This window comes from Agelaius tricolor, unplaced genomic scaffold (assembly GCF_023055355.1).
Source record: "Agelaius tricolor isolate 1412-34295 unplaced genomic scaffold, bAgeTri1.0.p SCAF_34, whole genome shotgun sequence".
Classification (NCBI taxonomy): Eukaryota; Metazoa; Chordata; class Aves; order Passeriformes; family Icteridae; genus Agelaius; species Agelaius tricolor.
This window is the reverse complement of record NW_027269294.1, coordinates 2,672,877-2,689,582: the sequence shown is the minus strand read 5'-3', so window position 1 is coordinate 2,689,582 and position 16,706 is coordinate 2,672,877. Positions and strand designations below refer to the sequence as shown.

At 42.9% G+C, this 16,706-nt stretch overlaps 1 protein-coding gene across 8 annotated transcripts in view; it reads right to left on the bottom strand.

Annotated features, from left to right (window-relative positions):
* GAB1 (GRB2 associated binding protein 1) overlaps positions 1–13,853 on the bottom strand; it is a 91,997-nt gene extending 78,144 nt beyond the window's left edge. For all 8 annotated transcript variants that reach the window (XM_071452341.1, XM_071452342.1, XM_071452343.1 and 5 more), the window contains exon 1: positions 13,715–13,853. In XM_071452341.1, coding sequence (XP_071308442.1) covers positions 13,715–13,786 — 72 coding nt within the window. In that variant the 5' untranslated portion in view covers positions 13,787–13,853. The remainder of the gene's footprint in view (positions 1–13,714) is intronic.
* Positions 13,854–16,706: the final 2,853 nt, after the last annotated feature.

Below are 16,706 nucleotides of genomic sequence, written 5' to 3'. Positions count from 1 at the left end.
AAAAATCATACAACACCCCATCAGATTTCACTTATACCTCCTTAAAGAAATAAAAAGCCCAACATTGTTTGAGAAGGCAAGATGGTCATCAGATGAATGGCAATAATGCAATCACTGAAATCCAATTCAAGAGTCTAATTTAATAAACTCAAATTCCAATGGAAAGATTTGGACACCACTGTAATGTTTATTGACAAGAACTGATAAAATAGTACTGTGGAACATTACAAGACAAAGTAATGCAAATGACTGCAAAATCGGGTTTCATTGTACTTTAGTAAGTGTTATCTTCATTTTAACCAAAACACTTTATATTACAAGCTTAAAAGACAACAGTAGACAGGCCCTATAATACTATAATTAGAGCACCTATCCCTTACATTTTTGTTTCTGATTCAGCAAAAATTTCACCACATGGCACTGAAAGGACACATAAGTATTTTCTACATTATTTAACATGGCATTTATTTAAATATGTACTGTTAAGTTCCAAGATTTCCAAACTGCATGTCGCAAACAGATAAAAATATTTTCATGTAATGGTTTCCACATGGTACAGTATTATTATGAAAGAGATTGCCATGATTTTAGACTGGAATATACTATTAAGAGGATGCTGTCTTCTATCACAATGCTTTCCTTCCAATTCCCTAGTAAGTATAGTGAATAGTACATTATCCAAATTGCACCCCCAAGAAAATTACTTTCATACTCCACAAACAGAAAACTCATTTCAACCTCAACCATAGGAAAAAGTAACTCCTCCCACTATTGCAAAATAAAATGTAAATTCTTTCATTACACACAGGCAAACACTGCAAGTAGGCAACGATGGCAAAAAGGGTATCCAATCCAACCACAACTAAAACAAGTTCTCAGATTCAAAGGCTCTCAACCTTATCTTTCTGAAGAACTTCATTAATTCATTTACTGACTGGATGAGAAAAAAATGACACAAGGGAAAGCCCCATGTCCCTGTGCATATGCAGCCTCAGCCAGAACAAACTGGAACATGAGACATTCCCATGGCATGTAATAGCAGGGCTCTTTTGCTTCAATTGTCTTTTCTGAAACTGGTACTAAACTAGACTAGAGTAACATTCTGTTGCTTTGTCTTATTGGCAAAACCTGCAAAACGGTTTTGGTAGCTTTTTTAGATCATCTGTATAGAGAATATGCTTCCCATGCTATAAACTCCACTGTCAGAAAAGTCGGGGTAAATTGTAGCTTAAGGAAAAGGCAATCTCGTTATCTTTTACAAGAAAGCACAATTAAGTCAGTCATATTCATATTCAGGGCGTTCTTTCCTCATCTAATCTATCCCAAACATATTTAACTTATTCTTGCATCTTGACCTTCTTGCATCTTAGTAGTAAGAACCAGAGAGAGAAGTGAGGAGGCAGAGATGAGCAGGAAGGTACAAGTGCAAAACTGCCAAACAAAAGCCTGGATCTTTCCCCTGCTGTCTCCATTTACCAGACAAAGTCCATTTAATAGTGCCACATGCCATGCAGGAGCTGTAGTGCTCAACACACTGTGAGGCTGGTCTAGAATGACTCAGGATGAATTTTCTTCATAAAGAACAGTAACCAGTAAAACGTGTGCAAATGCAACAGGAAAGGTGGGAAGCCTCCGTGGGTGTTAGCTGTGTCTTCTCCATATTGTTCTGGAGTCACAGTCAATTCAAAAATAAAATAAAGGATTTTCAAAGCTAAGAAAGAGGAGTAATAACATGAAAAATGAGGATGACACACTTCTCTTTTGCAGCTTTTACAAATGTGGTCCAAGACATACAGCAGGCTGATGGAGGCTGACACATGCTCCAAAGTATCCTGTGTTACCTTCTTGCCTTGCAGTGAAAGAATCCAAAACATGAGCAAAGCCCGAGCGTTAGACCAATCAGTGCTTCTCCCAAGTGACTCCAGAGATGAGCCACACCATGTACCTCAGCACCTATGTGGAAAGTGCGAGAGAGCCAAGAGGCACCACCAACAGCAGCCACACTTGAGGCAATCTACTTGCTACTGTTATTAACTGCAGAAGCTCATAGCCCACTGTTTATGCTCTGCTTTTATCTCTTGGGTTTTTTTTAATCTGTTGTTTTTGTTTGTTTTTTTTTAATCTGTAACCATTCACCTGCTTGGCCCTGATTAGCCCAGCAACTCCATCAGTTTGGAAGATTGGAAAGACAAGGAAATCAGCTGGGCACAGAAGCATGCAGTAAGCAGCTTACCCAACCTGTACCCAACTGAATTAGCTTCCCAAGCACACTGCCAGAGGGACCCCCTCCACCTTCATAAACACAATCTCAATGTTTGGAAAGGTGCCAGGAATAAAATGTTTGTTTACTGCAGGCAGGAAGAGCTACCTATGATTCAGACATTAGGAAGTGACAGGAAGGACTAAATTATGTAATTTAAAAGTAGAAAAATAAACACAAAGTAGTTGCAATGAGAGGAATGAGGAGGAGGAGGAGGGAGAGGAGGGGGAAAGGATGAAGAGACACAAGTTTTGCATCTCTGATCCCACTTGTGCAGGGCTGAATCCATCATTGCAGCAGGAAGCCTGCACAGGATTCCTTCACCTTTTAACCCTCCCTCTAGAGTCCCTAGCCAGGGACTTTCCTCCTCAGTACTGAGTAAGAAACATCTGTCCAGCTCAGTCTCTCAGCTGGAAAGGACAGATCACAGTCTTCCTAATTCTTTATTTTATTTAAGCAGACTGAGATTTCAGAAAACGTTCCGGTTGCCCTCCCTTTAAACAACAACTACCTGAAGCAAAGGATCAAAGACCTCATTCTCCAGCCAGCTAGAGGAGTTGGGAACACTCTCCAGCTGTCTGATGCTGGTTGCAGAGACTGACAGGAAAGCCTCTTCCCGTAAGCAGAAGGCAGGAGATGCACCCCGATGGGAATAGCACTGCATTCCCAGCAGCTGTTGGAAGCAATCTCAGCAGTGCTGCTTACGACATTGCACCTCCCATCCACAGTTTGTTAGATCCCAACACAAGTTTAAAGTTTCTTAAACTGCAGTAATAATCTGCATTATTAACATGCCCATTTCAAGGCTAGAACTGCAAACAAGCAGATTTGTATCACACTAAGTTATGGCTTACCCCACCAAAGAATACTCTCAAATTTATGTAACAAGAGTGCTGTCTCCACTATATTATCAGTAAAGATCTTCCAGTCATTCTTTTTCTAAATCAGACAATAAATTCCTGCCTTTTTTTTTTTTTCCTGGAGCTGCAGAGATTCACAGACCAACAGAGCCATCAGATCAAGGAAAAACTCCAAGGACTTGGAATTAACTTAGCACTGAAGTATACAACATAGCAGAAAACTCTGTAGTTACTTGTCCTAGGACAAAACTACCCTGGGATGAAACCTGGTTAAGTTTCCCAGTTTACACTAATGAATCACTTGTATACTACTCTTCAGTTTACATCTTCCCCCTGCCCCATTTACTCCCTTTCCCACACCAAAACTCCAGAAAAGAAAAAACAGGTTTTATTTTAGTAATGGCTGACTCCTAAATGAATACAAGCATGTCCTCTCTGCTAAGAGGCCTTTGGTAGTGAAGAGTCATTTTAGTTATCTCTGACAGTGCTGAGAAGCTGATGCAATTTTCCTTCATTTGCGCACACAGACAACTGCATTTATAGACGTCATAACGAGGAGCGTGACATGACCTCAGCTTTGAGGGCATTATTTCACACTGAGTAACAAGCCTGCAAAACTTGCCCACACAGCATGATGCTCATAATTTTAGCAATAACTGCATACAAACAGTGAAGGGAAAGGCACTAAGACATGCAGGATTCAGGAAGATACACTTATTGACATCCCTACTCCTGCACTTACTACAGTTATCTCCCTTAGCAACAGGGAAGGATTTGGTAAACAAGAAGTTTGTCTAATGCTACCATGAGAGCATCACCCAGTGTAATTGAAAGAGAAAACACTTCTTTAATGAAGAGCAGCAAAAGAAATCATAGAATTATGTAACAAGTAATAGATTCAAGAATTAGATTTAAGTAATAGATTCAAAAAGAATAAGTTTTTGCCAGTTTGTGGTTTAAATCTCAAATTAAGTTCATAAAGATCACTATTTTCTAGGAAAGCAGAACTGCCAGATGGCATCACACTCAGAGCCTACCTCTGACTCGTCCTGCACATCAGCAGAACTACAAAAAGACTGGATCTCACAAGTGAACCAAAGGAACCAGTTACAACATGACATTTGAGGAGTTTCCTCTTATCACAGCCTAGACCTCCAAGGGTTCATGTTTTACAGACTGGGGATTCTCTCCAAGCCTCCCCAGAATCTCCTGCATTCCCAGTGTGGATACCACGTGGCAGAGCATTCCACAGCCTCCTTTGCCCTGGAAAACACCAGCCTCTTCTGTTTCTAACTACACTCCAAACACTCCTCTCTTTCTCCCTGCCCTCTCTTTTTTTTTTTTTTTTTTTTTAATTAAACAATACAAGGACAAATTGTCAATTCATATCAAGTTCATCCATTACTCTGACATCCTCTTTCTTGGTTGTTTATTGATGAAACAAACACATACCAATCCTTATAACAACCATTAGTAGCATCAAATAAATTATCCCCACCAGCTTTTTACTAATAAATTCCTTGCTTTTCAGTGTTTTCTGCAAAGGGGCACATTTGCTGTCAGTATTTTACCCTATTTTTAAGGATCACAGATATGCACGTGTATTTTTATAAATCATAAATGTCTGTTAAATTCTTACAACTGGTTTCAAAACGTTTCCTTATAAAGCAGCAATTTTCCCTGCACCATCCCAAAACCAGGTGCAGCTTTTCCACTACATCTGATCCTGTTTAAGAATCTAGATGGAAACACAAGCATCAGAAAACTGTAACAGAAACAGGCATTAAGTGTGAATGGGAACATTAGCCTAACACAGTACGTGACTCAGTGCAGTTATTCCTCATACAAAGGCAAAGTGACAAACTGACACATAACATTCAGAACTGCTTTTTTTTTTTCAGAAATGGGTAGCATTCCATTTTGAAACTCAAAATCTATTTTTCATCCGATATAATTTGTGTGTTAACCCTTTTAATAACCTTCCCAAAAGTACTGTAATTCTTCAGTGTTGATTGCATCAAAGATCTGTTTGAACTGTTTGAAGAGCTTCCTGTATTCTTATTCCATACCCCAGAGTGAACTCCTGCTGTCAGAAATAAACACCTACAGAGGGTTTATTTTGCTTTTAAATCCCAAACCCCAGACAACATAGAAAAATAAACCGAAGCCTAATTTTGTGTTGTTTTTCTTTTTCCCCCATTTTCCTTTGAGGCAGAAATGCTGAGGAGCTTGGTGATGGCTGCAGCACCAGAGAGAGGAGCCTGCTGGCCTGCTCCACTGAAACCCATGGCATTGCTCCCTGGGTGGAGACACGCTCACCCAGGAGGAAGGAGAGAGCACATCTGCCATCACCCTGCCCCAAGGCTGGCTGTGCTGGGAAGCGGGTGGGGAAAGCAGATTTATTTTGCGACAACCACTATCTCCCCTGCCACCAAGGGTTGATCTGGTGTTGTTTTCACTTAGGAAGCAGCAGAACAACCCACGTGTCACCAGCAAGATGGCTGGAAAACTTGTGTGGGGAACAGGCAAAGGGACGAGGCTGCTGTTCTCCTGCTAGCAGGGTTATCCCAATGCCTGGTCACCATCCTCAGCCACTGGCCTGCACAGCACTCCCCCATCCAGGTTTCTCATCCGAGCTAGCCAGCCTGTGGCAGACAGCAAAAACTACCTCGCTTTAAAAAACACAGAGAGGGAAAAGCTTTTTTCTGACTTCCTAGAAATTGTCAGACAAAAGAAAAAGCACAGCTCCGGAAAAAGCGTAGTTGTTCTTGAATCAGTCTGCCAAGAAACTGCTGTACAAAATAAAAAGGAGCAAAAGCTTTTCATTTAATTCACTTCTCGATTTGGGGCCTAAACCCGGCTGTCTGAAGAGAGAGGCTGGATCTGGGCACAGCTTCCTAGCTAAGTATCACCTCCTTCTCCAGGTATATTTTTAAACACAATTATTTGTATTATGCACAGATATTATATTTAATAATGCACAAGCCTTATAAAGCTATGGACATAGCTTCCTGACCTTTTTAGTTACATGCTGCTGTGTCACCAAGAGAGACAATTCCAAATACCCCATTTGCCATTTACCCTGAAAAACTGCCATTTACCAAGGAAGAAAAAAGGAAGAAAAATGTGTCACCATAACCTCAGAGAGTTTAATCATAAAGTTGTTATTTTGGGCATAAAAAGCAATTAGATATATTCCTTCTCCTCAGATGAAAAACAAAAACACATCAAGAAAAAGATGGTTAGAGAGCTGAACAGCTAATTCAGTCTCATCTCACACAAAGTTACCTCATAAACATTTCCTCGCTGGATACTGCTACGGAGACAGTCAGATACTACATAAGATAAGAGTACTTTTTACAACTAAAAGCACTGTGGCACGTTTGAAATAGCTTCAAAAGTTCTTCATGAGAAACAAAACCTTTGTCAACAGCTAGTAGCAAACACCACAAGTACAAAAAACATACTACATAACCTTTTATTGGAAGCTGGGGTGGGGGCCGGGAGGGGGCTTTTCTTTAAAAAACAAAAACAGCTTCACAAATACAACTAGAATACTGCACTGAACAATACTTACAAAGCTAACATTATTTGTGTAACTATGAACACTATTTCTAAAGCAAACAAGCAAGAGAATTCATAAAAGAACCAATGTAAAAGCCTAATCAAGAACTGATAAAGAGGGAATTGAAAATAAATAGTATATAGTTGCAGTGGGAGATGGCAGAATTCTCCGTCCATCCTTCCAAAAAAAAAAAAACCAAAAAAAAAAGGAAAAAAGAAAGAAATACAAAGTACTCCTTTAGAGCTAGTTGTTTGTACATATAAGGAGCTGAATTCACATTAGAGTCCCTAAAACAGCAGCAAATTACACTGTACTACAATATTCACCTGTATACAACACTCACCTCCCTTGACAAGATTATCCCTTTCTGTGTGATCCTTCTGCCTGCCTTGCTCAAGTAATTTGCAAGACAAAGTCTGTCCCTCCTAATGAAACGCTGCAATGAAATTGCAACAGTTGAACTTGCTTCTATTGGCAATAAAATGATTACTCACTGAAGCACAGAAAACATTAAGGTAATTCTGAAAGGGTCTCAAGAAGTCTGGCACTGCAACACTGCAAAAGTGGGAATGAAAAAATAAGGAGGTGAATCTTAGCTCTATGTCAAAACAAAACTTGCATCTCATCGGTTGTACTCCCCTTCCTGATTTAGGAAAATATTTCAACCAACAGTGAAATATAGTTCAGTGGCATCTACTTTTAGACTAGGAAAAGATGAAAGAAGGACCTAAGAAGTCTAAGATGCCCAATCCAGAGTTATCTACAACCCACAGGTTTATCCTCTTCCCTAAATTTACTACGTTTTGAATAACAGATGTTCCTTTCACTTTTTTGCCAACACTTCTATCAAAGGCATCAGTAAAATTTAATGGGGAGTAAATGTATTCTAAATGTCTGTAGAAGAGTGCATTTGATTCTAATAAAGTGATACAAAAAAGACAAAAATAAAACAAGCCTCAGAAGTGACTATTATTCCAACATTTTTAAAACTTAAAGAGGGAGAGAAAAGAACCCTAGAAACAGTTCTGTTTGTCACTTCCTTCTCCCTGTTGGACTGTTGAATACCAAGAATTACATCTCAGTTCAAAGAGTTACCTGCTCTACCAAAGATTTCCAGAATTGATGCTCATTTTGACAGTCAAGGTCTATACTTTTCAAAGCCAAACTGTCCAATAAAACATTCTTTTCTCAATTTATCCAACTGACATTTCACACAGCTGCTCTGGGCTGATGATTGACTAAAAGGCATGCAAATCAAGATCATCTGTATATAACTGGAAATTAGAATCCTATTATTTCATTATTTCCTCTGCTTAGTACATATGGTACTTATACTTAATGTCAATGATGCAAGACTCTGTGCACACATGGAGGAGCAGCCGCTATGCAGCACCAAGAAAGTAGCAGACACTGATTTGTTTTCCCACTTCCTCTCCCTGATAGTTTCTAATTGAAATGTAATCTCCTGTGATTAGCTGCACCAAATCTCATTAACAGACTTATCAAAACACAGAAGCAATACTGAAAAGGTATCCATAAGTTGCTATACATCCAATTGAAAACCATCTCCAATATAATGAAAAGTCTGAATTTGATTGTTCCTTCATTTCTCAGCTGCTCTGTTCTCAAATTAGGAGTTATTATTTCACAGATGTTAGGAAAAATTTTTCACATCATTTAATGTATTTAGAATATCTGGCTTATTTCATATATCCAGTAGTTGACCTGCACTTCAAGAGGAACAGGACAATTTGTGTTAATTAGGTTACCAATTTTCCTATCTACACCAAGGAAAAAAAGCATTCAAGTGGTTCAGGTACCATCTCACCCCCAAGCTCAGAAATGCTTAAATTAGTAGTATAGTAAACTACATAAAAATTAAAATAACTAGCAGAAGATAATCTTATTATGAACACATTAGACTTCCTAATCTTTTTATATGCTGCTCCCTACTCTTACCCTCTGCAACCATCCTCTGAGAGTTAATTCAGAGCATGCACCACAGGTCAGTCACTAAGAGCACTGCAGCTTTGGCAGCAAAGCCAAAACCAGGTGCTGATGTCCTGTCCAAGATGAGAAATACTTGCATGATGAGTTCCATGCTCCTCAAGTGAGCCTTACACCCCGACAGCTCGCTCAGGACGCAGCTACAGCCCTAAAGTCATACCCAAGATCGTATCAGCATTTTCAGTTGGCACACAAAACAATGCAACTTCCTCCTGTAATCCACAAAAACACTGTGTTTAGTCATGCCTTCAACTTCATTGTTTAGGGTTTACTAAGCCATGTTTGAAAGGATCAAAAGTGAAACTGCTGTTTTCTGACCAGCGCGCAGCAGAAGGGGAGGGTCAGACTGCCTTCCAGAAGGAAGGCTTCCTGCCTGAACACCAATCCCTGTGAGGTCTTCAACAACTTCTTGAGTAGCAGAAGCACAATCAAGTTCAGAATACAAAAGATGTCACATCATGTTTCTTGATGATACTCATCTGTCTCGAGTTAACTTGACCCTGTTCCATGGGGACCGCACTGAATGATGTCAGGCAAGCTCATCTTAGTTTGGCTTGGTTTTTCTCCTGTAAACCAACCAGCTTCTTAAATTTGCTCACTATGCTGATGAAAGATCATAAAAAAACCCTTAACACAAACAGGTGTCTTCCAGAAGAAGGGATTTGGTCAGGCACTGCAGCTTTTACCAAATTACAACTATTCTGACAAATGTAACAGTTGTTAAAACCCTCACATATCATAGCACAGTTAAGTATTACTAAAGACAGAAGATGCACCTACTATGTGACTAGTGCCAAAGAGCAACTGCCAAACAAAAAACCCAGCAAATATTCCACTTCTGTACCTATACTGTCTGAGCCTCTAGTTGAAACATCAATAACTAGCTTAATAATCTGGCACTTCTTCAGTCACTGTCTACAAATGAAAAGATTAGAAAGTAAGAGGATGCTATCTGTAGCCTTGTCTGAATCATATCTGTGCCCCTTACATCCTAGGGAGATCAAGCCCATTTCTCATCTTTAAACTCCTTGCTTTAAAATAACTAAATGAACTATCAACAGGAATAGTCAAATAATCACAGGATTTTTAGCCATACTTACATCAAAATTAAGGTTTCTTAATTTACTTTCAAAAATCATCTTATGAACTGTAAGAAGAATGGGGAAGTCCGTTAGATACAGAAAAATCTGAACCAATTTATCCCAAAGTGTTTCGTCTACACAGAGTATTTTTGACTGAGTTTTACCTTTTATCCAATAAAATGTATTTCTAAGTAGGACATAGTAGAACGACACAAGTCAGGACTGGAAGGGTCCTTTGGAAATCATCCAGTCCAAACCCCTGCCAAGGGAGGGTCAGCTGGAGCAGGTAACACAGGAACATGCCCAGGTGGGTCCGGAATGTCCCAAGAGAGGGAGAGCCCATGATCTCCATGGGCAGCCTGTTCCAGGGCTCTGCCACCCTCAACGTAAAGTTATTCTTCCACATCTTAAGGTGAAACTTCTTGTGTTTTTAGTTTATGGCCATTGCTTCTCACCCTGTCACTGAGAATCGCTGAAAAGAGTCTGGCATCAACCTCTTGGCACCAGACTTTGAGATATTTATATGCACTGGAGAGATTCCCTCAGAACACTGGGAAGTATTACACTACATCAGTAGACTTTCTACAAACTGGTTCCATAAACCAAGCATCAATGCTGAGATTCTGTTTTAAAGCACATCCAGGTGCTTTAGAGCACATCCAGGTGGATCCTATTGAGCACTAGCCTACCCCAGACCAAAGCATAGTCGTTCTAGGAGAGAACTTAAGACTTATTCCTATTCCCTCAAGCTTTTTTTTCCTTCCTTTACCAAGGACAGCTGTGTTTAAATATCTGGTGGTTTCCTAGCATAATGGCAGTAAAAAACCGCTGTGCTGCCACCACAAAGCATCAGCAATTTTAACTGGCACGTGCACAGCAGAACTGCAATGCAGCAGAAAACCATGAAGCCAAGTTTACTATCACATTTTAAAGGACAGATGGAGAGAAAGGGGCTTTCCAACTATATTTTTTAAAAACAAGAGAACAGAAAAATCACGGCAAGTTAAAGTGAGCACTTAAACGTTTGCAAATTTTAAGGCAATGGAACAAGGGAAGAAAGAAAAACATACAAGAAAATAGCAGAAGCTGTGAAATTTAACAGCCCTCCATCTCTCTGCACAAACAAGTTCTTTCATGTACTCATGAAACCAGAGCACAGTCTGTGGACAACTGTGCAGGATTTAGCCCCAACTCCCTTTTCCTTCTCCTCTGCTAAATCCACATCGTGACCTCCCCACCAGCACCAAAAGTTACCTGTACTTTATTCAGAGATCTGCTGCTGGAATCAACCAGTCTGTTCCCTCAGACAGACTGTTCTGAACAGCAGCTCCAAGGAACTGACAGCAGGTACCAATAGCAGTCAGAACATTAATTCCATACCAAAACCACATAAAGAAGGCATGAGAACAGAACTCCTAAGAGGGGAAACAGACATTGGTGGCATTAAGGCATACACTCAAATCTGACTATTCCACCTGCAGGACAGGGCTGGTTGGAGGGTTTTTACTTTTTTTAGCCTCAAAATGACTACAAGCTAGCTTTAATACCGACAGTTAATGTCCAACAGTTTCAAACTAAAAATTAAAGTCCCTGCGAAACATATGTCTGTGTACTAGCTTCGAAGTCCTTTTCACCCTTCCTAAGAACTAAACCATATTTGACAGCAATATCAGACTTTTTATCTTCATTCCCAGATGATAACTTGGGTTTGCCCCAACACTTGCATGCAAAACCCAATAGAGCACGAAGTTACAATTTTTCATACATACCTGTGAAAAGTATGCATTGCAGAAAAGCAGTTTCCTATTAAAATCACTTCTTTTCATATGGTGCAGCCCCTTGAAACACCACTACCATAAAATATGGCTTTGGAAAATGCAGTTCTCTGCTGTGCCTCGGCTTAAGCATAGAATTACAGGGAGCACAAGCCAACTTTCCAGCCAGTGCACTCAGCTAAAGTTCATTGTCTTAAGTACATCAACTTTTTGTTTGCTTGAAGACGGCAACCAGAATGTAAAGGTCATTTTTAGTCTTTGAAGGGAGTGTCAGCCTTCAGCCTGCTACAGATCAGACACTACATACAAACAGGAGGAATTTTACTTTAAGCCCTTCTTTAAATGGTACCTTTCTTTTATACAAGCAGAGAAGAGTCAAAAATAATGTGTAGGATTTAAACTCACGACCTTAAGGCCTACAATGCATGGCGATGTCAAACCAGATCATGCTCAGATAAGCTTGCCATATTATCACCCTGATACTCTGCCTACTGAAAAAGCAGATTGTCCTTTCAAGTGAAAATCGAGGCATTACCTCTTTAGGACAGGGAACTCCCTGACCAGAGCTGTAGTCAGGGTTTTCCCCTCAAAGGTTCTTGTGTAATTCCACTATGGAAATGAAGCTATAAATACACTGAAGTGGCAGCTATATGGAAAAAAGTTGGCATATTAAGAGACTGATTAGTGAGATTGATTTATGAGGGCAAACCCCTTCCATTTACAGGCAGCACCCTTCCTTCACGGGATTTAGAGTTTGAGCAGAAAATTTATTAAAAGTCTTTAAAAACATGAATACTGCCCTTAATTCCTCCACACTGGTAAAGATATCCTGTGAATACACACACAGACATAGAGAATATTCATAAAGAATACAGTCCATGTCCAATTCAGCAGAGAAGCAGAACCCTGCTATGACCCATCAGGACGTTCTCTTTCTTTCGCACAGAGAGGATTTTTGACATTGGGAACCAGAGACCAAAAAACCCAAATATTGTTTTTTAATTTTAGGAGACACTAATTTCAGAAGTTTCCTGGCATTAAAATAAAGCCCAGAACAGTTCTTCAAGAAGAGACTGCTAATCCCTAACAGACAAAAATAAGGTGGTCACGTTAAGATCTCTACTCACAGATTCACAAATAAATCTGAAGTTTAGCTACTTAAAAAGGAAAACACCGGGGGAAAAAAATGAAGGAGAAGAAAGAAAAGAGAAAAAAAAAAAAAAAAAAAAGGCCCAACATTTTGTCCCAATTACACAGATGCCGCGAAACAAGCCGGCTGCCAATGGGAAAGGGCTCAGCCAGCAGCATGACTCCTGGCATCACCCATCCCTCCTACGTGACCTGACAGCCTCCCCAGCGGCCCCGCAGCTCCGCTGTGCCCTGTCATGGAATCTGCCCGCTCAGCAAACGCGCTCCATTTTCTCGCCAGCAGCGCGGTGTCCGCTCTGCCGCAGCCCCTGCGAGCGCAGCCACTACCGAGCAACAGCGGGAACAACTTCGGGAAAGACACAGGCGCTTCCCTCACAACTCCCTCCCCTTTTTTTCCTGGAGCGGAGAGCAAGGGCAGAGCTCCCCCCGCCCCACCGGGAGCGCTCCCGGGGCATCCCCGGCTCCCGCCGTCTCCGGGCCGCCAGCCTCGGGTGCAATCCCGCCGGGAGCGGCACGGAACCGGGGCAGCGCCCGCCCTCCATGGGATCGGGCACCGGGCACGGGACAGCAACTGTTTACGTTTAAAAATACAGATATACCGAGCCCGGACCCAGAGGGAAGAGGGGAAAACTCCGCCCCCTCCCTTGGAAAGGCAATAAAAGCTGGGCTGAAACATCCGACCGCTCAGCGCCCCTTTTTTAAGGAAGAAAAGAAAAGAAAAGGAAAGGAAAAAGAAAAGGAAAAAGAAAAAGAAAACGAAAAAGAGAAAAAGAAGTAAACGCTAGGGAAGCGGCAGGGACGTGGCGTGCAGTAGTCCCGGCTGGAACGGGGAGGCGGCCGGGAGGGCGGCTCGCCCGGGCCCGGCCGGGAAGGATCGCGCGGGGAGGCCGGGCCGGGCCGGGCCGGGCCGGCGGGAGCGGGAGGCGAGCGCGGAGCTCCGGCGGGAGAGAAGCGGGGCAGGGAGGAAGGGAGGGAGTAAGGAGGAGCGCGGCCCGCAAGTGGGAGAGGGCACTCACGTAGCGTTTCAACTTCTTCTCCGGCGGGGACTTTCGGAGCCAGCCCGAGCAGACCACCTCCCCGCCGCTCATGGCTGCGCCGCTGCCCGCCGGGGCGCTCCCTCAGCCTCCTGCTCCTTCTCTTCCTCAGGCAGCGGACACGGGGAGCCGCGATCTGCGGCGGCGACAGCACCGCGCCCGGCCCGGCCTCCCGGGGCTGCGGGGCGAGGGGCGGGACGGGGCGCAGGGTGTGTGTGTGTGTCTCTCTCGCACAACAGCCCGCCGGAGCGGAGCGGGGCGGCGAGCGGGGCTGAGGCGGGAGGGTCCCCCCTGCCTCCTCCTCCTGCTCCTCCTCGCCGCCGCCGAGTTACACGGACATCGAGAGGGACGACAGGGGCGGCCGCCTCGCCGCCACAACTTGGGCGTCCCGGGGCAGGATCCAGGATCCAGCCACCGCCCCGCGCCGGTGGCGCCTCCTCCGCGGCGCCGGGACCCTCCTGCTGGGCAGGGCCGCGGGGGGCTTACTCTTGCCCGTCCCTCCGAACTCAGCGTCGGCCGCCGTGGCTTCCCGGTCGCTCCTTCCCCTTCTTCCTCCTCCCCCTGCGCCGGGAGGAGGGGATCGGCAGCGCTCCTGTCTTCCCTTCCTCGCCTTCCTTTCCGCGGGGAGTGGCGGGGCGGGGGGCTGGCCTCGAGGCTGGGGCCGTGGCCCGGGGCTGGCTCCGCTCCCTGCCGGCCAGTGAGGGACGGCTTCTCCCTGGAATTCACGGCGCCGCGTCCTCCCCAAGCCCTCTTTTCCCCGGCGCCGAGCGGTGCTGCCGGCCCGGCCGGCCCCGCCTGCCCCCGCCCAGTGCCGCTCCGAGTGCCGCGGCTCCCCCCGAAACTCTGCCGGAGCCTTTTCAAACAACAAGGGCTTGGAAGCAGGGTGGGAGGGATGGCCGGCCGGCGCTTCCAGAGGATCCTGGGAGCTGTAGGCGGCGGCCGGGAGAACTGCGGCGGCGCGGCCGGGAGCGGAGGGGACGAGGGCGAGGGACGGACTCGGTCCTGACGGGGAAAACAAATAAACAAACAAAACCCCAAGCAATAAAACAAAGAAACAAAACCCAACCTAAAGATCTCTATTAAAAGTGCATTAAAAATAGCGCGGCCTAAGTAAATTCTTCTTAGCAAGTCTGAAGCTGCCGTAGCAAAAAAAGGGAAAAAAAATTTAATTATCCAAGTCGTTCACCATCTCTGCTGTGAGTGCTGTCTCTTCCACTCTCTCAGAAAAGGGTTAAATAAGTAATAACAAATAAATTAATAAATATGATCAATAAATAATATCTTCTTAGATAAAGAAAAAGAATAGTACACTTTTAACAAAAATAGTTATATTTTTTTTAACAATTTTTTTTTTCTGATTACTAAATGGCAGGTTCTGGAATGGGATCACTGCTGTGTTATCTAGCCCTGGTGATCTTCCACTGCAGAGAAATAGTCCCCCCAAGTAGGCAGAAGGGAGCCCAACGATGCTACCATTCATCTAGGTACAAGTGTATTAAAAAGTTACAAAGCACTGGTTGTAGCATATAGGGGCATTTGAAGAAATAACAGGAAAAAAGAAAGGAGGAAGGCTGAGGTGTTAAAATCTGTGCATCAATTTCAACATAAATCTTTTCAAGATAATTATGATATTATGACACATTATTAAGCACTACAAGAAAGAGCATCAAAAAGATATTTTGCCAAAAGCATTTGAAATAAGAAAAGAGGTGAACATTGGCCTTTAGCAATACTCAAAGCACGTGAATCTGAGCATTCAAACCGTGACCACATGTGACCACAGAAATCCTTGCATGAATTTCTGCACACCATTTCAGCTTCCTTTTTATGGAAACCATAAAAAAGTGATTTGGTTGGTAAACATGAACTCAAATTGTATTCTTAGGTTTAGATTTCAATCTGGGTTTCAGTGCAACTCTTTTGTTTAAACCACTAATGCCATTGTTTAATAATCGCAACATTTGAGATTATCCAAGTGCCAGATAAGACCACAAAATTTTCCAGTTTTCTTTAGAACCCTGGAGACAATTTAGTATTTAGAACATGTGGAGTCAGTGTGAACTAACTAAAAATGCCATCAGCACTCGGGCATTGTGACATGATCCAATGGTTCCTTTGAATCCCATTAATTAACCCATGCCTTGAGAGCCAATCAAAGAAAGCAGTTTTGGCTTAAGCAGTCTCCACGGAGGCACCAACTAAACAAGTTATCTGGTCCAGAGACACTGAGGATCGTCCCTGAGGTCAAATTTCAAAACATTACATTTGTGTTCTAAAACATGCTGAAACCAGTGTCATCCTGGACTCCAGCTTAAGTTTTCATGTATTTGTTTATCAGTTTTGTGAGGGGGTTTCATCCCTGTCATGTAACAATGAAACATACACTAGGGGAAAAGAGTTAATGTCATAGTTGAATAATAAACAATAAAGCTTGCCTTTTTGGCTGTACTTAGTTGTTGAGCTTAGTCACAAGCCCCAAGACTGGACATAAAATGCTTTTATTGCATTGTGGATCTGAAGAAAACATAATGCAGCAAAGAACAATTTCCAAATGTTAAGATGTTGTCTCACAGACTGCTCCTTTCCTAGTCATGGCAGTGGATTTCCTTTTCTGCTCTCATTTGAGCTACCCATCATCCACAGTCCCACTGGTGCCTTCACTTACCATCTCAGGAGAGGGCTGCACAGAGCTGTACCTCTCTTTCCGAGTTAGTGAACAGCTAGAAAATCCAAGAATATTAATTCTGTGGATTTCTGTGCATATCCAGCAGTGTTCCACAGTTCATAATATAGATGCCCTGTATTAGGGTAAACTGAAGAAATTAAGGGTAATGAAATGCATAAAGAGCATAATATTTCGATCTGACTCGTAACAACTGCATATTTATAACTGTAAAACTCCCTATGAAGAGAGTGGTGAAATAATTACACTAGTCAGTTCCTCCATGTAGAAAAATTTTTACACTCAGACAGC